Genomic DNA, 22,250 nt, shown 5'->3' with positions numbered 1-22,250 from the left:
AGTCGCCCGTCATGGCCCAAAGCTTCGGAAGTGGCTGTCGAAGCTCAGCCCAGGCTAAGCCGCAACGGGCACCAGATGGACGCTACAGTCAGGGCCCGCCCCAGACCATGTACCTCCACCACCGGATTCGCGTGGAGGGGTTACATTGCGAGATGTGACCCAAATCCCGCGGTGTTGGAGATGCCTGGAAACGGAACAAGAGAAAAGGGAAAAGGGGGAACAAGGCGAGAGGCAATAAGAAGACGGTGATGAGCTGATGACGGCCGAGCAGAATAGTAATACTTAATAATGGCCTGGAGCAGGGATTTTGACGTCTTACGCGCGCTACCTGGTGCTGGTGCCTTGCATTTTGCTCGTCTTGGGGTCTAAATTAATACGTTGGAGGATCCAGCAAGGCTGACTTGGCCGTCTATTCTTACAGCACGGCAGAATTGCAGGGCCACGCGCGCTGGCGTGCTACTATGTACAGGATTGCCGCGACAATGCCTGGATTGAAGCGCTTAGTGTTGCCAATCCGCTCTGTAGTCAGAACACTAGTATCTGAAGCCCGGCTGTGGGGGTTGGAAATCAGGTTCTTTGTCTCGCCACACAGACTCCAGCGCGTCTAATGCGTCTCTGACCGTTGCCGTTATGGAGCTGGTTGGGAAAACGCCTTGGAACCCCCTGTCGCTGCGGTAAGAACTGGCGGCGGTGCAGGGGACCAGGTCTCAGGACGGTGGATGGTGACGCGGTCCAGCAAAACGACCAGCGTTAATATTGCCTCTACATACAGATCTTACGGCTACAGGGCCATGCCATGTCCACGACCTCGTTCAAGAGATGCGAATAAGCCGGATATGCGCGAGGCGCGGCCACGAAGTACCTAGAACTGCTATAGTAAATGGGCATACGAAGCGCGCGCACCATCATTGCCCGTTTTTGGACAGTGCGGACAGTACTTTTGTCTGCAAAGATGCAATAGTGCTAGTAAATAAGATTAAAACAAACCTTGGCACTAATTAAAGAGCAATAGAGGAAGTAGAAACATGAAGCCTTGATGCTAGTATGAGCGCAGGAATGTAGGTATTCCATGCTATATATTACTACATGCTATGAATACCTAGATGGATAGGCACCCTTCTAAATATATCCAAGAAGAAAAGAACTCTGGTCTGGTAGTACTTGTAGAGACGACATGGCACTATTTGAAATCTTACACTCACTGACGTGACGCAGCCACAGCGGATGCGTGCTCTGCCCTGAATACGGCGTTGATCGCGGGGTATTTTGCTGGCCTGGAATGTCTCAAATGGAGCCTCACAGAGCCAGTACGAGCGCTACTACAGTGTACCTACACTCCGTTGAATGCCTGCCTGTAGTAATGTAATGGATCCCTAACTGTTGCGTACCTCTAGTAGGTCTAGTAGGTAAAGAGCGCTCTTTCATATTAGCTGCCAACATGAGGTAGGTATTCGCATCTGCACGGCCCACGCTCCCAAATCGCAAACCTTCTTTTCCTTTGCCGTGCTGGAATCATCACGTCGCACAGCCGCTTCGTTTCCCCTCGGCGACTGACAGATGCTTCACTGTGTTTGCACGGTACAACGGCCATCGGCTGACCCGCAAGCGGACGCATCCATCAAATGGCTTGATATCTGCTCTGCCAAGTCTGCTCTGCTCTGCGCTGCTCTTGCTCGCAACAGGTCCCTGTGGGGTGCTGTGATTGGACATAATTCGCACCGTCGGCACCAGTAAGCTCAGGCAAGCTTCGTAAGAGGCGCAGGCCGTCATCTCAACCGGGTCCGGCGCAAACCCCCCCGCTGCGCTGTCTGTGCTGTGAGCAATCTCACCAACCTGCCTCAGTCGTTGGCCGGGGGCTCCAATACAGGCAATCGGTTCAACTCCATCGCACCAAGCTCAATCACCACGACTGGCTTTTGCTTCCTCAGTGCGAGCAGGTGCTGCGTCGATACGGCGCTGCTGCTTCCAAGTCCACGCAGTATTCTTTGCTTGCGGCGCTCACTACTCGCAGACACAAGGCCAGCTCGCCGGACGTAATACACGCCAGCCCGGCCTTTTTTTCACAAGCGGTCAATATTACGGTGCATCCATCGCAAATCTTTCAGCGACGCTGAGCTCTCAACCTCAGCCGCTACAACAGGCGCAGAGCCGCTGCAGCTGCTCCACTGAAGCTAATGCAACTGGGCTCCCCCGGGCCACCGATTTCAGCTGTTGACGAGGGTCGCCATTGCTTGGAACGCCTTACCTAAACCACACCCACTCGTTGCTTCTGCCCTGTGCTCTCCAGGCTGCGTCAAAACCTCCGCCGTCCAGCCAGCCCGTCGCCTTCCTTTGCGCAAACATCGACACAATCCAGCGCCGGCGCGCCGAGGCTGACGCCGTCTTGAACTCGATTGCTGAGTCCTTGCTGAAGAACCACCCGGTCGAGGCGATCCGATCCCGCTGGCTCGAGCCCTGTGAACCAGAAAATCCACCCGGCCGCGGCCTGCCAACCCCACCTTCGCATCGACCCGCCGAGCGCCTGTTCTTGTGTGTGTGTGCGTGCGTGCGTGTGTGTCTTGTGCGGAAATAGGGTATCGTGACGGCGACTCACCGAGCAGCTTATGCCTGCTGGCCATCTGCTGGCGACCCGGCCTTGGGGGAACCAAAGATAGCGAATCCCACGTCTCCGAGAGCGCACAGCACCAGCACCGTGGCCTCGACCTTCTCCTGACCGCAGCTGAACCTCCAGCTCTGCCGCTGACGCCTCTGCCGCCTTGAGCGCATTCGTAATCCCCGAGACAGCAGCAGCAGCAACGACAGCAATATCAACAACGGCAACAACCCACAGTTCCACCGCAGCGGCTGCGACGATAGCATGGCTACTACGCCAGCTAGCGTACGGGTCTCCGGCCCTCCAAACAGGAGCTTCCTGGTGGGATATCCGGGCATCTCTGCGACGCTGGTACGTTGACGACTGCCTACCCCCTACCAATCCCCTTCCCTCTGGACCGAAAATGCGGTATCGAGCAGAATGAGAGCGCACATAAATCACTTGAACGTCAAAGCTTGTACTAACACGGACTTAACATATAGCCGCGAATCGAGGGCAAGGTCGAGATTCGGCCGGGCCAGGGCTTCTCCATGCCTGTGCCGGTATCCCTGGTGCGAATATGCCTCCAGAAACGCGAAACCATACACCCCGATGCCGATAGTCTAACCAAGCGACATCTTGGTGCACCCCGAAAAGAGACAACAGACGTAGTTGGCAAGGAGGTGTTGCTATTCAGATGCTCGTCAGGCAAGGATGCCGAAAATGTTTACTCCATGGACCTGCCCTTTATTATCTTCATACCCTTTGGAAGAGGCGGGGAGGAGACAAATCGGAGAATACCACCGGCATCCTTACAGCTACCCAGCAGAATCGCTGAAACATACTATGAATTAGTCGTGACGGTGCAACAAGGCCACAGCAATCAATACCGATACAGCTTCCCATTGCCCCTACTACGATATGATACACTGTCAACTTTTGGAATGTACAACAAACCCGAAACAAGGCAGATTACCAGCGATAACCTCGTTCACCTCGCAATCAACCTGCCACGCTGGAGCTACGGCCCCAACGACCCCATAACCGTATACATCAAAATCGCTCCCAACCTTGACTGGTGGAATAAGGCCAAGAAGGTGACCATAGACAAGATCACGCTAGGCATAGAAGAGGAGATTACCTTTAATCCAGAAGGAGACGAGCCGACGAAGAAGGTCAATAAGCTGGCGAAACAGGTCCAGGTAGTCAAGACAAAATTGCCAGAAGCAGGATACGCGACCAACATTGGCTTGGTTTTCCCCGCGAAGGACCTGAGAGACTCTGAGGGCATTATCAAGAGGGGTAGGCCGGCTTTTCCCCAGTATGAGGTTGCCTCCTTCACCACATCATCAACACTATACAAGATTGAATTTTACCTCAGCATCAAGGTACGGCTAATTTCTTTCCCCCTTTTTCCCAACCAAAGATGGAGCTGAGCTTTATACTTACATGGACGTGTGTGCAGGTGCAAGTAAGTGGTGCTAGAGACCTCCACATACGGCAACCAATCGTCATCTGCCCCCTCGATCAACAAGGCTGTAAGGAGGAAATGGACGCTATCGAAATCGCGGCTAGAGAAGCCTCACACGTCGATCCGAACAATCCCATGGTACCAGCTCGTTCCATCGTCCTGGCTAACGATCGAGATGCGTTGCGAGCCTTGGGCTTGTGTACAGTTGGAGGGCAGAAGAAGCCTTTTATTGAGTGATGAACTTGATTCTACAAATGAATCAAACCTAGCCTGCTGAATATACTCAACGGTCACGGTAAAACGAAAACCGACAGAAAACGCCAGGCACTTTGCTCAGTATGAAGCGGATAACTCTTTGACTACATCTGCGTCACGAAGAGCATTACATAACGTATACCTTACTGCACGCATTTGCTCACATTGAGCGCGTTTCTAAAAAAAAAAAGCAGATAAGCGTTATATTCATTCATTCGGCTGGACTGCGAGATCAACACATTTTGACGCAAAACGATGTCCAGGCGACATTACTAGCCATGGAGGTTTTTACATAGAATTACCATTGGCTATCAACACATGGTTCACCATATACCCATTTGAAAAAGGCGTTTTTGTTTTCTATTTTGGTTCACTGAGGGTGGGAAGTGGAGCTATTTCTCTATTTGACACAAAGATATAGTGCATGGCGTTTCAAGGCGACCTTGGACCGCTTCATAGTCCGAGAGGGAGATTATGGAAAGAGGGCTTCATTCTGGAAGAAGCCTGCATATTGGCTGGAGGCAATAAGCGCAACTTTTTTTTTGGCACGAGCAATGTGTCAGATATATATGCTGGAATGGACCTAGGAGGGTGGCTTCTCTTGAAAACTGGACGCTAGCCCACCTACTTCTTTTTTCTTCTTTTCTTCTTATTTTCTCTCACTCTCTCACACTCTCTCTTCTTTATGTATTCAACGATGACGAAGTTGACGAGATATTGCAATTTTAATACATGTACTGTAGTATATATTACTCTTGAGAGTTTGGAGGAAAATTTGGCTTAGATGTGCTGTACATTTGTTTTATTAGCTAGCGGAGGAGGCACGAGGATTAATCCATCCCAACCATTACGATATAAAATGTTGAAAATACTTTACAGTAAATGCGAGTGACGTGAGGATAAGAGCATTTGAACTTGAAAAAAAAAAAAAAAATAGCTCATATCAAAGCTGGCATTCATTGTATGTATGTATATGAATAAAGCTCTATAAGAGAGACAAAAAAACGATGCGAGCCGTAGGGATCGAACCTACGCGGGCGATGCCCATTGCGGATCAAGTATTTGTCGTGGGGGAACCCTAGACTACCTAAACACAACGCCTTAACCACTCGGCCAGACTCGCCATCACGTGTTAACGTTGGGGTAGGTAGTATACTTTCACTTTATCAAGGACTTACAAAAGTATGCGCAAGGAATTCCTCTATCCACCCCACCTTTAGTGAGATTTGAATCGCAACGAAGCGCAACATCGTCATCTTGGCCGAATTTTTCTTTCTTCTCTATATTGGTTTTTCTTCTTTCTGCTAAGACAGTATATTTTATTTTACATTTCTTTCCTTTTCCAGCAAGACTTTCCCTTGTAAAGTGCTCTGGTTTTACTAAAGCGTCTTTTCCCCGAGCCCCGAGTATACAGAGAGCTTAAGTTGGGCAGAATTTTGCTTGTGCTCTCGTGGGGCTGATTTCTGCGACATAGCTACCCGGCACTGAGCTTTGACTTTTGTTCTTTTTTTTTTTTCTGGGGTGGATAGCAAACTCGACACAACATGGCTTTCGACGACGACGATAGCCCGCTGGCAGCAGGGCCGGTGTCGGCGGATGGCGAAGGAAATGCGCCGACGGCGGAAGAGACTCTCGAGGACGATATGCCCGACTATAAGCTGTTTGCATCTGCGTTTTCTAAAAAGGGCGTCTCGAGCCAGACGATCAGAAAGGGCGAGAAAGACTTTGAGGCACACGGGACACGATCTCAGGACGGCGCGCTGGAATCGAGTCGCAGAGCGCTGGAGGATGTCTTGAGCTACACGAGGATACATCGGGGCGATGCGTGGGCCAGAGGCTGGTGTTTCCCAGATTTCTGGCTGGATGAGGCGAACGAGGCGATAGATTACGAGGGGATGTGGTTAAAGGACCGAGTGGTGGCCATGGAACATGAAAAGGGAGGCTGGATGAAGGATATAGGAAGAGTGGCCTCTGGAAATAAAGACCAGCTCGGCGTGGGGAGGTTATGGCTGCTTCCCGAGGAAGCCATCTACCTGGTTGAGAGAGGCACCGTGGATCTGTGGTGGCCATATACGGACTTTGAGACCCTTCTGCCCAAGGGCAGCACTGCTGGAGGACAGTCTCGACCTGGCTTTGGCCCTGATGATTATGATATTGGGTTGCCGCTGAGTCTTGAAGCCGCCTATTCGCTCTTCATTGGCTACGAGGGCGAGCAGGGCAAGACAACGCTACCCAAGTATCAAGTCTACGCCCATTTGAAGCGCGCAGGGTTTAACATCCTTCGTGCGCCACTGGAGCAGCCAATAACAGAATCCACAGAACCTTCGCAGACACTCTGGCAATGGCTCTTCTCCTTTGTCAAATGGGAATCAGGGCAGGATAGGATACAGCGGCACCAGCCCTTCGGTCCACTGGTCGCCCCAGGACTTTACCGGGCTTATCGGCCTATATACCAGCAACTAGCTCTTCTTCCACGACACAAACCTCTCCCTGTACCGCCAAATCCGTCTAAGCCAGAGGATCCATTCAGGGTACACTTTCATGTATGGAAGCCTGGCGCGGGAGGCTTCTCCAAGAAGAACCCTCCACCCCCGACTTTCGCATCGCGGTTGCCGACACGGCTGACTCATGTCTGCCCACGCTGGAGCAAATCGAAACACTGCTCGAGTCTACGCCGTATGATCCTGCACCCGAAGCCTGGCGGGGGCAACCGGGGAAACTGTACCAACGACTGAAACACGGCCACAGAAATGTAATCGTGGCTGTAGTGGATAGGGGATTAGTAAATTTTATGAGGTTTGGAGAGGGCGCGTTCGGGGAAGAGAAGCTGTTTGAACGATTTGACAATAGAGGCTCTGGGAGGGGAGGAAAGAAGGGCGGTCGCGGAGGGGCCCGCGGTCGAGGCAGAGGGAGAGGGCGTGGAAGAGGAGGACGATGATTAAACAATTTACTACTACTAGTCGATTTTGTTAAAGGGGGTTGGTTCATGGAAGGATTCTACAACAGGAGTTTCGCGAGTGCCAAGGTTTTCAATTCAATCTATGAGAGACGGGTTTCAGGGAAGGGGGAACTACTGCCTAGATATACTATTTACGCTTTGCATACGAGGTTAACTGGTGTTTTGAGACCACCCAACTCTTTGGGCTCCGTGTCTGGGGGTGGGTGAGGTCGTCGGTTAAATTGGCAGTTTGTGCCAAAGACCGACAGGATTTTCTTCCTTACTTACCCCTTGGTTGAATTAGTTATTAATGATAGCATAAACCTTTATTCCTTCTCGGTATTCGGCGTACATGATGCTGGTTCGAACGCAACATTTTTTGTACATGCATTTCTCACGAGAGCATGACAGCAAACATGATAGGTAGTTCATGGCGTATTTTTCTGGGTCGTTGCTGGAGTGGGGAGAGTTGACGATTGGCCATTTATGACGATCTACGTTTTGGGTTTCTGTGATTGAGACAAGAGAAACAAACAGGTAGGAAACATTGAAGCGGGGCTCTAGCACTAAGTGAAGCTTCTAGGATCCTCAATTTGGTGCATGGATTTGGTTTGCGTGTTTACCGCGCACAGTAAAAGATAATACTACGAGTAGTATATTGCGCCTTTGGTGTGGTTCTAAACGAGTCATTCACAAATTTTCTGGGCGTCTCGCCGTTCTGGCTGTCCGCATACGGCAATTCATGTGAATAGGCGCAATGCTTATTACGGATACCAAGTCCGAACGTGCTGTTGGCTTTGCTCCAGATACTACTAGTTAGTATAAAAGGGAGATTTGAAAACTGGATCCAGCACTTTCCAAAACGGGGCATTATTCAATATTCACTATTCAAGGCGGCTTTCGCTGGCGGGCAGTAGATTTTCTTTCGCGCTAGTATCCAACACGACAACTGGGTAGTGCAAGGGTAGCTTCTTCTCGGGTCTACTACTAACCTACTTACTGTATGTACATGTATATGGTATAGATGGGAAAGTTCCCTTGTCTTCTGACGTGATATCCACCCACCTTTATCGCCGAGAAGCACTAGGTTATAAAGCAATGGATGCAAATAGCCATGTGTGAGTCGTGGGTGTAGAATGACATGCTTGCGACAAGAGTTGACTATTCTCTCGTGTAATACTCGCTATCGCTCTCGCATGACACATGACGCAGAAAACGCTCGAAGATCAACCTTGGGTCCCCTGTAACTATCCAGAATTGGAAGCAGGGCCTTACTTTTGCACACGGAAGCTCTGGAACAAGAACAGGATGGAAAAAGTAGAAGAATGCCAACAGGAATTAGTTAAACGCTCCGTCTTTCGTGCCAATAATCTAGTAGATAGCGCCAAGGAGTAGTATTGTTTGTACTTGTAGTATATCCAAAGTAACGAAGCCAATAACCAAGAGAGAAAATTACACCCACCCCCTCCTTGTGAAGTGCTGCGTACAAGGTACTATGTAGTTAGACCAAGAGAGAGAGAGAGAGAAAAAAAAAAAAGGGGGGGGGGGGGGGGCGTGAGAGGAACGAAACACGGAGAGAAGTGGGTTTTAGAGAGATCCACCTCGTCAGATTGGCGGCCCTGCACGCACTGAATTAAAACTTGACGGACTGCAAGCGCAGCGCTTTCTACTTTGGGAATTTGCTTGCAAAAAAGGGACTCCGTTTATATAAGAGGCGTTGGGTGCCTTTATTTGTGTACAGTAGATCCGTTTAAGCGGTATATGAGAAATCATAGTTTGGGGATTAGCCTGGAGAGCCGAAAGAGGGGCTTTTATCAGCTGGTTTATTACGGTAGACAAAAGAAGAAAGTGCAAGTACTGTGTCTTTGCCTGGTTTATTAGTAATACCTATGTAAGATGACTCTCTCAGCAAAAGAGATGACGAAAAAAATAAAATAAAACATGCAGGATTTGCTACGGCTGTACATTGTCCTACTATTTCGCATGTTATGCATAACGCACCGAGAAATAGGAGGGGTGGGACGACACGCACATGCAAAAAAACAGAAAGAAAAAAAAATGAGAGGGAAGAGGCTATGGCGGGTCTCACAACGACTTCTTGATCGTTTAAAAAAAAAAAAAAGGTACAAAAGTACGAAGTTGTGCCGAATGTGGCATATTCCCGATTGCAGCTTGCATGAGCCTTCTGGACGGATTTACAAAAGTATAATGCGGAAATATGCTTCTGTGCAGTCCAGCAAGTTGTTTCGTGTGATTCTTCGCCATTCAGCCCAAATTCATTATCGGCTGCTTTTGCCGTAAACAGGCAATAGTTTCTGCATAAAAGATTTAGGATTACAGGCTTAATTAGCATATTTGCCCTTTCTCTGCTTGTAGCTTTTAGGCTTCAGGCTAGATAAGCTCACGAAAGCGGGAAAAAAGGCACACACACACAAGAAAAGAGAGAGTTGAAGAAAAGTTTATGTCGTCAACTAACTACTAGGTAGTCCGCAAGGAAAAAGTATCATCCCCTCCTTTTCCCGAAGCATTGATCAAGGCAGAATTCATCATATTTCGTACTGTGTCTGTGTGTTGTCCTGAGGGGTTGTAGATCCTGTGCAAGAAGAAAAAAAAAATTCCGGGCCGTCTTGCGTTTAAACCACTCAAAGCCCAACCCTCGAATGCGACGCACTCCTCCTTTTGGGGTTTGTTATTTATTAATTTTTTTTCGCTCTTTCTTGCGGATGAAGGCAGCGCGTACATGCATAAACCGTACTTGTCTGAGTGGCTAGCTGCGGGAGGTCGTGTTGATCAGCCATTCAGGCAACACCAGCTGTCCGGCTAACAATTGGCTGCATGAGAGAGTTATGGTAACAAAAAAAAAAGTTCCCAACGCGACATGATTTTAATATCGGTTGTGAAGATGGGGTGACACACTTCGCGTATACGTACATCTACATACCTAGATTGCCAAGGTTGCCTGGTACTAACAGCACACTTTTCTCTTGGTCTATTAAATTAAGTGTTGGCCGCCACCCGGTACTATTTTAGATCCTCAATGCGTTATTGGCTTGAGCCTCGCTTCGCTCGCTATCTCTCTAGTTTTGTCTCTTCGCTCTCTCGCAAATAGTTGACAGTTTGAGAAAAGTGGGGTAGGAGCTAAGAGGGAAGCGCCCGTTACGTGAAACCAGCACGTACTGTACCAGTATACTACATATGTAGTATACTCTGACTGTACTATTACTACAAGTCAGTTGCAGATTGATGATTTGATGGTGAGTGTCAAGATTCCGTCACTATGCTGTCCACTTGCCGCAACTATGCCGCAGAGAAAGCCAGGGGGGTATGGGCTGTAGAGTAGTATTTCCTTACCCCTAATAGAGCGAGATAGCCGATGGGAATTCCCGAGGACTTTGACCAGGATCAACTGCGGATTCATCGGGAGAAGAGAGTGAGACAGGGCCAGCAGAGTCGTAAGTTAACAATCAACCAAATGGAATCATTAGGTGCTGCTGGAAACAAACACTTGCTCTTTACGCCCCTCTCTAGATGTAGTCTTTTATTTTGTTTGCTATTCATAAACGGGCGAATGAATCTTGATTGACTAAAACTAGATACTACGGGTCCTCGGCTGGCTCGTTTCCAGCTTCTGTCTACCCTCTTTTATCCCGTTTGGGCCTCGTTCTCTTTTGTGTATGCCTGAAAGGTTGCAAAAGGGAACAATGTCTTGATTTTTAATCAAACTATCTACTTGTACTTATTACCTCTAAGAGCATACGAAAAAAACGACTTGGTTTAGGGTCCTTGGAACGTTCATAGCAACAGTGCTAGCAGCATGGTTAGCGCTGGATAGTAACGTCTGGAATTGCTCACGTATTCGCAGTGCTAGTATGCTTTGGGAATTTTATTTGCCCAGGTTAATTACTCTGTTTAAACCTCGCCCCCCCGTCAGCTTTCGGAAACCCCCGTACTTTTCATCTTGGGCTAATTAATACTATTTTCAAGGGAGTGCAGCTGCAAATGTAAGTAGATGGCGATTTTCGAGATCTTTTACCGTAACTGGCAGAACGAAAGAACGTATATGCTGTAAGAAAGAGTAAGATGTTCTCATTATCACACCAGTCATCCCTCGACTCAATGCAGCAGGACGAGGCAATTGATTAAGACTCAAATAAGAAGCAAGGTCAGGAGATGTACATATTGCGACATACAGATCGCCCATTTCGATATGAATGAAAATAGACGCTGACTGATGTCTTACAAGTATGAAGAGTCCCGCCTGCCATGACTCTATCCCAGCAAGGATGCCCATCTTAAGCCCACTGTCAGCTATGCTAAAGCCAACCGGTCTCTCCATAGCTTCTTTAAACCCTTCTAGTACTTGGTTCTATTTAAGGAGCTAGCTGATATATAACCTTTATTTCGAGAATGAACCAGCGTGTGCGATGCTGCGCTATTACTGTAATTGGCTACTTCGAAAGGCATACAAAGGGAACCCTGGCATCGTATCGAGTTCGATGACATATCTAAATGAAATAAACGCTCCCAAGAGTAATCCGAGAATACCCTGGAGGCAATAGGTGGACATATGCGTCCTTTTGGAGAAGGTGAGGTAAGAGTAGCATTTCACAACCGGAAACTATCTATCCGGCGTCCCAGGTTCCCGTCCAGCTAAGAAAAAAAAAACCCCCCCTGTTACCAATCCCTAGGGTGGCCGCTGAATACCTAGACCACGCCGAGCTTGGCAAGGAAGTCGAGTTCGAACGTGGTTCTCTGCCTCAATGGACAACTCTGGTCTCCCACTAGCAGCGACCGGGCCAAAAGGTTAAAAAGGCTACCTGGAACTCGGAAATCTTACGGGGGCTCTCCTTTTTATATGGTCCATTATGGGCTTTCTCACGCATTTGTGTTTTTTCCATCTGTACATACCCTGGTCATCGGAAATAAACTGCTGGTGTGGCAGAGCCTTGCCCGCTGTCATTCCATTGCCTGGGAACGACAAGGCCCCGTGCATGTGCAAGATAATGCCATGTTGCTTTGCTGCTACTGCAGGCCCCGGGGTTGAAGTGGGATGAGGTTGAAAGACAGCCAGGGCATTGTGGGCTCTGGTTTTCCTTGTTTGGGTGCGTTTGTTGTCTCAGCACCGTCAGGGCAGTTGCTTTTCTGGGGGGGAAATCGAGTAAAAATAAGCATGGACGGGCTGATGCATGGGAAGAACCCTGGCTGACGTCGGTAGGGTACGCGTACTAACAGGATTAGGGAGTAGTGTAGCAGTAGCAGCATTACTGTAAATCGGTGCTCAGATGCAATTCTTATAATCAATAGCTAATTTTTATTCAATCGTCTCGAGGCTACATAGGGAGTAGGGGGAAGCAGAGGCTAACACCAAACTGCTTAGAATGCCAGTCATCACGCCGATCACAAATCACAATTGTGGATGAGCGAGTTATTACTGTTAGCCCGAACGGAAGAGCTAGTCGCCAGCTGGGCTTGGGACGGGGTTAGGCTTGATACATGCTAGCTGGGCCCAGAATACATTGGTTGGATGGCTCCTTCAGCCGAAACAGCGAGAGAGACAAGACAACGTTGGAAGAGATAAAAACGAACAGGGCCGGTTCGATAGTTGGGGTGTTGGCCTATCGCGTCAGCGCAGCAGCATGTGCTAGCGGCCACGGGATTGGACGGGGCGATTTGGAATCGACCAAAGCGATCAAGAGGCTGTGTTCATGCTCGTACTGTACGGTAGACTTGGGCCTGTGTTGGCATATCTAGATGCTGTAGTTATCCACCGCATGTATGCATTTTGTTGGTTCAAGTTATTATGTATGTATGATGGATGATGACGATAAAGTGGGCGAAAGGCCAAGTAGGATCGAATCCTCAATCCTAAAGACGGGAAGAGAAGATTAAAAAGGAAGACACAAAAGTGAGACCAACTAACAGCACAACTAGAGCTGCATGCGGGTTGCTTTGCGAAAAGAGGGGAGGGGGGGGGGGGTTAGAAAGTACAAGAGAGACCAAAAGACAAAAAAAAGTTATGCACACTTGGGGTTCACATGTTCTTTTTTTTTTTCTTCTTGTACGTATTCGGCTATTGGTCTGCGTTAGCATCGTTTATCGTTTGCCAGGAGAGAGACAGAAAAAAAGGTTAAAAGAAAAGGTACTCCATTTAGGGGGCACCTCTTAAACGTACACGGCGGCCAAGGGAATTAGCCGATGCAGCCAATGAGAGACAAAGAAATGGGCTTTTCTTTTTTCTTTTTTTTTTCTCTTAGCACGGAGGAGGTTTAGCTAAAAGGGATTTCGCGGAGAAACAGAAACAGGGTCGGTCGGTTGTTGGTTCGGACTTGGAGGGTTAGTACCTAGTATGTAATTGCGTCTCACAAATGGGCAATCAATCTGTCGTATTGGTTTAGTAGTGTTGAACTGGGGGCGTAGGGTTAGCTGACTGCCGGCTTTGTTTCCTGTTTCTCCTACTTCTTATTCTTCTTTCTAGGAGAAAAAAAAGCGAGATTAATCAGGAACAAAAAAAGTTAGAAAGAAGCAAAAAAAAAACAAAAAAAAAAAAAAGAGCAAGAGGCTTGAGTCAATTAGCGTTTCGAATGTTGAGAATATAATAAGCGATAGTAAAGCTTAAAGCGTAATTTGTACCTCGGAAAGGGCCAACTTTGGTGTTTCTCTTCGTCATCAGTTATGCCCGCAAGTCAACTTTTTTTTAAGGACCCTTCTCGCTTTACGGATACCAGACACAAGACTTTGAGAATCACGCACCCCCTCACCCCTCCCCTGGCTCCAGCTCTGGCGCAATTACTAGTTAGTAGTTTCCTAGTGGAGATCACGTTCCCGAGCCAAGGGCCTCATTCCAACACAAGGGAGGGAGAAAGGCAAGCAGCTGAAAGAGAAAAAAGGGAAAAAAAAAAAAAAAAAAAAAAAAAGGAAAAAAGAAATTCAGTACTGCTGCTCGTGCTATGTTGTTATCATTTATGACTACTCCGTAGTTTGTTTCTTTTCTTTTCTTCCTCTCCTCCAATTCGTCGCTGCTAGCATTGTGAAACCGCCGAGTTATGCAAACCGCCAGTCTTTGTGGGTTCCAGGTATTACTTGTACAAGGCAACTTGTCTGATTTGACTGGATTCGATGATCCTACAACTTCCTAACAAAGTACCTACCTGTACCCCCCTATCTTGTCTGTGCATAGGCATAGGCCCCCCGAATATTTGCCCGTTCTCTCTGAAAAGCCCTTTCGGGTAACCCCATCGCCCGCTTATTAGTAGGTATTATCGTATAGCCGTAAGGGTAGTACGGTGTGTTTCTTGAGCGCGGAATGGTCTCGGAATCTGTTTTGCTTCCCGGAATAGACGCCTATTTTTGCTTGTCCAAATCAGACGATTTTCTCTTGCTGTGCGCCCGCCGTTGCGCCTGGCCTGGGAACGGAGCTCGGCAGTATAGAAAAAGGGAATCCAAGTCGGCAGTAGCGAAACGGCCAATTGTAATTGCGCCATGCAGGCCTCCTGCAGAGACTCTCAAAAAGGGCGATAATGTGCGTTGACCCAGCGCGCACCAAGTAGGTACATACATTATTTGCAGTGTACTTGGATAGAATGTACCTGCTTGTGAATTGTTGCGGCACCTTGTGGCAGCCGCAGCATCCGCAGAGCGATCCGGGCCTCGCGCGGAAGAATTGGGCTGTGAAATAATTCCTCCGGCTGTGTACTTGTACTATGTATACCTATAGTAGTATTAATCTGCTGCGCACGTCGCAACTCGCAACGCTACTGGCAACCTTGCAGCAACCTCCTCGCAACTACCACCTACGGTTGGTTGTGAACAGCGCGAAATAGCCCAGAGGCTAGCATAACTGACAGTTCCAGCCCGAAACGCACCTGGGAACCCATGTGATGGATGAATCCACAGCAACTGCTTTTCGAGAGCTGTCGCAGCAAGGCGCTCCGTACTGCACGCTGAGCCACCGTTATCTCTTAGCCCAGCGCGGATTCGTCTGCGCGCCAACGCCCGCCGCCTCGCCTTATGTAAGGAGTGCCAAATATATACGTGTTGTATTCAGCAGCACACAAGTGCTGCACAAGCGCCTCTTTTCTGTTTCTGAGAGGCGCAGGCCAATGGATGGATGCCATGCCTGTTCAAGTTCCCAACAGTCGTGCAGCTGCCAATCAGCCCCATACCAAAGTACCTACTTATGCTACCATGCCATGCCCTGCCATAGCACCTAAGTAGGTAGGTTGTAGGTAGTAGCACGACTAAGAGCAGTGCTGGCCAGTGAGTATGCGGCAATATGTCTTCAACCGGCGATTCGTATGAGTAATAGCTCGAGTTTCGACACATACGAGCACAAGTGCGCTCTTGGCGGCCATTGGTGCCTGTTACAAACACTGCCTCTGTACAGGTCTCTTGTAGGATGCCATCGTATGCACCCTGCGCGTGCATGTACTTACTGTAGGTATTTGCTGTACTGCGCACATGATATGATGATTCCCATGCTAAACTGCATGCATCATTCATTGCATTGCATAGCTGGGCGGATCAAGGAATGAATCAATGAACAAACGGCCGCCTCTGTCTAGTTTGCGGCCGGTGGCGGTACTATCTCTCTGCGTTGTACAAATACGGCAACAAGTATAAGAATCATCTCTGAAAAAGCCTAGGCCGCTTTTTTTTTTTTTTTTTTTTGTGTGTCTCAGAGACTCGATTCCGCGAGTCAAGCGATAGATTACATATTGCTTGTACATCCCTCGAGAAACGAACCAAGACCGTGTCTGGACTTTATTCATTACCAGTTACGACACGCAACTCGCTCGCTTTTCGCACACCCCCTCTCTGGTTCCATTTCTCTAGGGGCCCCGTCTGGACAGACAGCTTTTAACCTATTTTTTGCAACCGCACCCCCCCTCCCTCTTTGGCCTCTCACTCACCTCATCGGTCGATTTTGCCCTCCAATGTGTTCGTTCTCTGTGCTGTTGTACAGTATCACGTCAACGTTCCCTTCTGTCAACCCAGCCAATCTCCTCCCTTTTATTGCTGCTCTATATTTTGCCCTTGCTGAGACCTGGCTTGTGTGCTGTTTTGATTAAGGTTTCCACTGTTGAACACGGCGGGGGGGATATTTCACACGTACTATACATGTAAGAAGTAGTTGGTCCATTTATCATTTCCTCTCTGAACAGCTCTAGAATCCTCATCGAGGCATTTCCAGAATTTGGTAATTTCTCCGGGAGGATTTCATAATCCTATATAAAAAAAGACAAGAAAAGAAAGAAAAAAAGACACTCCTGTTGCCAACACCATGTACTACTGTCCGCGCTTCGTCCTCGTTTCCAATAGTGCAGGTATGGCGCAGGTATCTTTTTCTGGGGCGCAAACGCTGATTATTCATGCCCTTGTTTCTACTTTATTTTTGTGGTTTCCCTCCCGCCCAGGCTCTGATTCCATGTTCAATCTCTCGCGCATCACACACGCCCCCCCCCTGGTCGCTTGGCCGATTAGACTCAGACTCGCAGCCGATCAGAGTCTTGTTGCTTTCCGGGTCCCGACAATCTCTCTTCAGCCCACGGCCGCCAAAAAAAAAAGAGGATCCCCATTGCTGCCACTGCTGGCCACTGCCACGCTTAGTGCTCTGGTTCCTCATAATACCATTTCGAGATCTTTTCCTCCCTCCTTCCCTTCTCCCTCTTCTTCACATCTGTAGCACAGCTTGCCATCGACTCGACGTCGTCGTCGTCTATCACGTGTATCTCCTTTGTCGAGAGGCTCCAGTATAGCATCCTCCAGTCTCTTTGACGCACACCGTGCCAAACGCTCTTGCCCGTCGGGAAAATCTGCTTTGGGGTGTAATATTTATCACTCCCTGCCATCGGCGTTTCCAACTATCGGACTAGGTGTCAGCCTTTACCCTTGTATGACTGCTCGACGAGAAACCCTCTTTTTTCTTTTATATAATCATCTTCTATTTCGTTTCGCTAGTCCCTTCATCCCACGTTCTTGATCTCGCCTTCAACAAGGTGGACAGCGCATATCTATCATGGACGGGCTAGCAGTAGAGCAGTATCCTCTTACGCGGACGCCGCCGCTCGCGTCGACGGAATCGACCATGGCTGGTCTTCCCTCGCAGCAGTCTCCTCGACAGCTCTCAGAGAAGCGAGAGCTGCCTCACCACCCGATGCTCAGCACAGCCGCCCTGCTGAATCCCATTATCGAGAAGGAAACCGTTTTGCCGCCAGTTGAAGACTCTGTGGCGCATCGCCATCCGCAGTCTATGTCTCCTCCTCCTCGGCTGCCGCCGATTCATTCCCGCTCTCATTCTCCGCGGTCTCTTTCACACCCTCACTCCATCTCTCAGTCTCATCGTTCTCACTCCAACCCCAACTCGCAATCCCAGTCTCCGGTTATTGAGAATGCAATCTCAGCATCCACCACGCCTCCGCGAGAGCCAACAATCAACGGACTCGCCATGGATAACGCGCCAAAGTGAGTATATGAAGCTCTTTTTCTTGTCTTTCTTGTCTTTCTTCTCATCGTCTGGTTTGCTATTTACATTGGATTCCACTGTCTGTCTGTCCGCACATGTTATTGCTTCTTTTGTCTACACTGCATCTCACTACACCACACTACATCACACTGCACTACACGGTTGGCAAGCAAAAGCAAGAAGCAAAGCCCCGTCTCGCTGCGCTTTGATGCAGTCAGTCCATCAAGGCGGGCGCCACTGCAGCGGCTTGGGCCCATTTGCTCGACGGACGGCCCCTCTGCCTCTTTGCTTCTGCCTCGCAACAAGCACTCAAAGCAGAGGAGCTGGATTGCCAAAATCTGCTGCGAACACCCGAGCGCAGTTGGGATTCTGCTTGAGTTCGCAGCGGGGCCTGCCAGTGGCCGCCCGATGGCCTCTTTCTGCTTGTTACCGCGGTGGTACTCGGTGCTCCCGCCATGTCTCGCTTTTGGTAGGTACCACTGCGAGCAGCAAACTGCCAGTTCTTCACCGCAGCTGTTTCGTCGCTCGTCGCCCATCCCTCACTTCTTCTTCTTTTTCCCTGCACAATTTCGCACTCAGGCGTCCAGCCGCGCTATCGGCCGTTCAATTGAGCAGAAACCACACTGTTTGCGTGCGCAATTCGCACATACGCCGCTTTCTACGGAGTTGCTCTTGGTTACTTGCCATATTTCCCAGCTGGGAATGTGTTTTGTCATCCGTCAGATCGCTCTCCCTCCGGCCGCTGTTGCTTTTAGCCCTGCAGCCTCTCCAAAGGTGAGCCGAAACGCCAGGGAACTGATTGGCCCACGCCGCTGCGCCCTGACCGTGCCGATCAAGCTACCTGGATTTGTCGCTCACAAACTTTGGCTGGGCCTAGTGGCTTGGACAAGACACACCCATTGGAAGACCGGTGTGCAACGTGTTTCCATAGGAATGGGCTTTTACACCACGAGCTCTGTGCAGCAGTGGCCTGACGGTGATCCTCGCATCCCAGTCGCTCCCTTCATTTCCTGCGTCATGCTCCCGATCTGCCAGATTTGATTCCGGCATTTCTGTGGTTGGCTTCTCAAATCGGCAAGTTGCCGCTGTGTTTGAAGATTGATTAGTCTCGATGCAAATTTGCGGTGGCGAGACTCTACATGCCGTTTTTGATACCCTTTTTTTTTTTCCTCTTTTTTTTTTTTCTCTAGAGCTTGGCAAGACAGAATATCAACGCTAGTGCCGATGCAAGATTCCATCCTGCTGCCTAGGCCTTCCATCTGCTTCATTCATGCCCGAGGGTCATCAATTTGTCCGCTGCTCTTTCCCAGTTAGCCTGTCGCTTTAAGCATCAAGACGGAGTTTCCTCCTCTTCATCAAAGACCTACATCTTGACCTCTTTCAACTTTGCATCGTTCCCTTGTATCATTTTCATTAGCCCACTCTCTTCTTATATTCTATTCTCTCTCTCTCTCGGGCCAAGATGGACCAGATGTCACCCGATTCTGCGGATCTGACCGACGAGCTCTCAACCGCTCCTTCAACTCCCACTGACATTCCCTCTAGACGTTCCAACGGCCATATCAAGCATTCGCCTGACGACAACGAAGCAGAAAGCGAGCTTAGTGAGCCGGACAGCAACGTTCGTTCGCCATCAGGGGTGCGTTCCAGCGGACCGAAAGCCTTTATTGTCGTCAAGGACCAAACTAACGATGATGAAAAGTCCTCGCATCTTCGCGCCATCTCTGACGAGGACGAGACTATGACAGACATTCAGCATGAGCCAGTAGTCCCCCACTATCCTAAGCGTAAGCGAAACTCAGTCTTCACCGATCTTAGTGAGAGCAAGATGGAGCTTCCCAATGGCGCTGTGCCTGGCCAAAGTCTCAAGTCCAAGACATCTCGGCAGAGTCTGGGAACCGTCCGAGGTGTTTTGCTGGGCCACTGGCGAGACTCTCCAATTCCAGATCCCGAAGGCCGCCACGCCGTCATTGGATTTATAGACGTGCGCGACCGACTGCGAACTCGAATCCAGCCTTATACCGTCACCAACGAGCCAGTCAGCAACGATTATCCCATGCCCCCTGGGCCCGGTGGCAGCTGGGTTACCTTCGAAAGAGTTGTCTTTTCTAAGCATCTAGTCGGCCTTGACCACTTCCAAGTTAAGGAGTATGTGAGGCTGCGCACCGACTCCCAAGATGAATCTGAGGAGGAACGCAAGGCTGCTGAGACGGCAGCTGTCAAAGAGGCGATTCGCCGAGTCAAGGAGAACCCTGCATATGATAATCCAGCCACTCAGCCTGCCATAGCTCATGGCCTTGAGTTGCCCGACTCAGCATCCAGTCCCGGACGGCTAGATTCAAAGAGGAGACGCGTGAGTGGTGGATTTGCTTCCATCAATCCCGGTGGCAGTAATAGCCCGCCGGAGCGTTCGCCCTTGCTGCCATCGCAGCCAGCGCTGCAACCCCGGCCACCCCATGTCCCGAAACTGCATGGCCCGCTTCCAGGCACTAGACCCACGCGCATCCTCTTGGGATTCTGGAAGGGCTCGAGTGAAGAGGACCCCAGAGACCGGCACGCTGTCTACGGCATCTTGGGCCAGAATGACATGTTTAGAGTAAAAGTAGTCCGTGAAACTCGTGATGGCCGATTTGTTGACGGCAACTTTCCCACGGGTGCGGGTGCATTGTGGATACAGTATGAAGAGGTTGAATTTGAGCCGCATTTGAAGCCGCTTCAAAGATCTGAGATTAAAGAATACTGCCGGGTTCGTCAGTATCAACTAGATCAGGGCGAAGTGCCTGAAGAACGAGTCAACAACGAAATTAGAGCCGTTCATGAAGCCCAGGCTCGCGCCGGCTCGGGCTACAGACATGTTCACCAGGCCATCGCCCCATACCACCCTACAGTTGCTGACGACTCGGATCTGACGAATGGCCGGTCAGACGTTGGTGGAGCTCAGCAACATGAACTTCGGCAGTCGCGCCGCGGAGAATCCCGGACTACTCCTCGACAGTCCTTCAACGAGAACGACATGCGCCAGACATCGAGAGCCTACGCCGCCGAGCAGGAGCCTTCGCGCCCAGACTCTCGCGCAATGAACCGTGTCCATAGTTCCGACGGAATGGAGCGTACTAATGCGCTCGCCCGCCGAGAGATTGCACGCGTCGAGGCTGCTCAGGGCCGAGCTGACCGACATGCCTTGCACCGAGAACGGGCGGCCGCACTCGTTGCCGACGCTGCTGCCGCCGCCGCCGCCGCAGTTGTCGCCTCTGCACCGTCCCCTGCGACAAACGGCAGACCGCCATTCCACGAGTCTGAAGATATGCAGCGCTTGAACAAAGTCTGGGCTCGGCAAGAGAGCCTTCGTCTGAAGGCTGGCGCTGAGGATGCCAAGATGTATGACGGTGTCAAATATGAGCGCAAGACGAATGGGCCGTTTATTGGCAAGCTTGTCTCGCAGGGAACCATCATTAATATTGATGGGGAAGACTACGTAGAATACCGCGTTCTTACGAAGCCCTCCTTTTTCTAAATGCCGTCTTCTTGATTCTCATCGTTTTTTAAAATGCCGCAGTTTGGCCCTGGATGCACCATCTTGACATGACCGGGACTCGAGCTGACCCAAGACTTACGGAGACAAGTGCGATACAATGCGATATAATACCGCCACAAGCGGAACGATCTGCTGCAAAAATGAGGGATGATTTATTAATCCCACGTCTTTACCTAATGGAACTGTGAACTTTAAAATAGACGAAGCGGAAGAATTAGATGAGAGGAGACTGATTCTTTGCTCTCTTTGAGTTTTGTCTGTTGTTTTTTTCTAAACGGTTTTCTAAACTGCGATTTACGTTTACGGTTATGTCTGCTCTCTCGGTTTTTGTTCCTTTTTCCTTTTTCCTTTTCCTTTTTGCTTTTTAATTTCATTGTTTACGCTTTATCAGGGGGAACGAATATATACATGCTGCAAGCTAGATACACGCACAGAGAGACGCAGCGGCAAGGGATAATGCGAGCACTCATGCATGCAAAGTGGCGTTTTTGGGGGAACGGGGTGTGTTAGGTCCAATAATGGGATTTCAATTTTCTTTCTTTATTTCCCTCCCCCCCCCCTCGTTTCGACAGAACGTGTCTCTCTTTCTTATATGCTTTTCCTTTATTTGTTAAAGAATCATGTTTATTGCGGAATCATTTCCTTTTGTTTTGTTCTGAATACCCTGTTTTCTTCTTCTTTTTTCTTTTCTGCAGCTCTGAGAGCGGTATGGCGGTAATATATACGAGTTTGGGGGATGGGAGCTATGAGCCTAAATGCGGGAGAGAGGGCTCTCTATAAGCTACCTGTTTACTAGAATCATAAGTGTTAAGGGTATGCTACTAGGTAGTAATTTGATATGTCTGTCAAGAACGATTGGTGTTTCTTTTTAAAAAACGAGCTTGTTTGTTACGTAGGATGACTATTGTAATTAAGAAAACAAAAAGAAAAAGAAAAGTTTTTATTTTTCTAAAACCATGTAGCCCGTGTCTTGTATCCCGTAAACATTTTTATTTTCATCATCATAAATGTTCTCTC

The 22,250-nt window shown here is 49.3% G+C and overlaps 4 protein-coding genes and 1 non-coding gene across 6 annotated transcripts; 3 read left to right on the top strand and 2 right to left on the bottom strand.

The window, feature by feature from the left end:
• Nucleotides 1–2,857: 2,857 nt before the first annotated feature.
• Nucleotides 2,858–4,280, top strand: TrAFT101_005020 (uncharacterized protein; the record flags this gene model as incomplete). The annotated part of the gene is made up of 3 exons (XM_024900345.2): nucleotides 2,858–2,944; nucleotides 3,076–3,960; nucleotides 4,038–4,280. The coding sequence occupies 3 exons, from the start codon at nucleotides 2,858–2,860 to the stop codon at nucleotides 4,278–4,280; spliced, it is 1,215 nt and encodes a 404-aa protein (XP_024759615.1).
• A 1,026-nt stretch (nucleotides 4,281–5,306) lies between these two features.
• TrAFT101_005019 lies at nucleotides 5,307–5,421 on the bottom strand. Its single transcript has one exon. It is a non-coding gene; the product is annotated as a tRNA-Leu (tRNA).
• Nucleotides 5,422–5,504: 83 nt separating this feature from the next.
• TrAFT101_005018 (uncharacterized protein) lies at nucleotides 5,505–7,710 on the top strand. The gene has a single exon (XM_024908276.2). It carries the CDS (start codon nucleotides 5,843–5,845, stop codon nucleotides 7,031–7,033), a length of 1,191 nt encoding a protein of 396 aa, XP_024759616.2. The 5' UTR covers nucleotides 5,505–5,842; the 3' UTR covers nucleotides 7,034–7,710.
• A 5,006-nt stretch (nucleotides 7,711–12,716) lies between these two features.
• On the bottom strand, nucleotides 12,717–14,417 carry TrAFT101_005017 (uncharacterized protein; the record flags this gene model as incomplete). The annotated part of the gene is made up of 2 exons (XM_066127356.1): nucleotides 12,717–12,851; nucleotides 14,385–14,417. 2 exons carry the CDS (start codon nucleotides 14,415–14,417, stop codon nucleotides 12,717–12,719), a joined length of 168 nt encoding a protein of 55 aa, XP_065983467.1.
• A 2,330-nt stretch (nucleotides 14,418–16,747) lies between these two features.
• On the top strand, nucleotides 16,748–22,121 carry TrAFT101_005016 (uncharacterized protein). 2 transcript variants are annotated; one of them, XM_024905754.2, is made up of 3 exons: nucleotides 16,748–17,697; nucleotides 19,244–19,337; nucleotides 19,401–22,121. In XM_024905754.2, exons 1-3 carry the CDS (start codon nucleotides 17,252–17,254, stop codon nucleotides 21,210–21,212), a joined length of 2,352 nt encoding a protein of 783 aa, XP_024759617.1. In that variant the 5' UTR covers nucleotides 16,748–17,251; the 3' UTR covers nucleotides 21,213–22,121. The 2 variants fall into 2 exon arrangements, with proteins under 2 accessions (XP_024759617.1, XP_065983466.1); XM_066127355.1 differs by lacking the exon at nucleotides 16,748–17,697 and having other exon boundaries at nucleotides 18,729–19,337.
• The last annotated feature ends 129 nt before the right edge of the window (nucleotides 22,122–22,250 follow it).

Source organism: Trichoderma asperellum, chromosome 3, assembly GCF_020647865.1.
Source record: "Trichoderma asperellum chromosome 3, complete sequence".
NCBI classification, from domain to species: Eukaryota; Fungi; Ascomycota; class Sordariomycetes; order Hypocreales; family Hypocreaceae; genus Trichoderma; species Trichoderma asperellum.
This window is presented reverse-complemented; position numbering and strand designations above follow the sequence as displayed.

What these genes read in the sequence shown, in the direction of transcription:
- TrAFT101_005018 (XM_024908276.2), top strand. Translation starts at nt 5,843, where the DNA reads ATGGCTTTCGACGACGACGATAGCCCGCTGGCAGCAGGGCCGGTGTCG.
- TrAFT101_005016 (XM_024905754.2), top strand. Translation starts at nt 17,252, where the DNA reads ATGGACGGGCTAGCAGTAGAGCAGTATCCTCTTACGCGGACGCCGCCG. An exon ending in GCCATGGATAACGCGCCAAA is followed by an intron (nt 17,698 to 19,243) that starts GTGAGTATATGA and finishes CATTCCCTCTAG; the next exon opens with ACGTTCCAACGGCCATATCA. An exon ending in ACGTTCGTTCGCCATCAGGG is followed by an intron (nt 19,338 to 19,400) that starts GTGCGTTCCAGC and finishes GATGATGAAAAG; the next exon opens with TCCTCGCATCTTCGCGCCAT.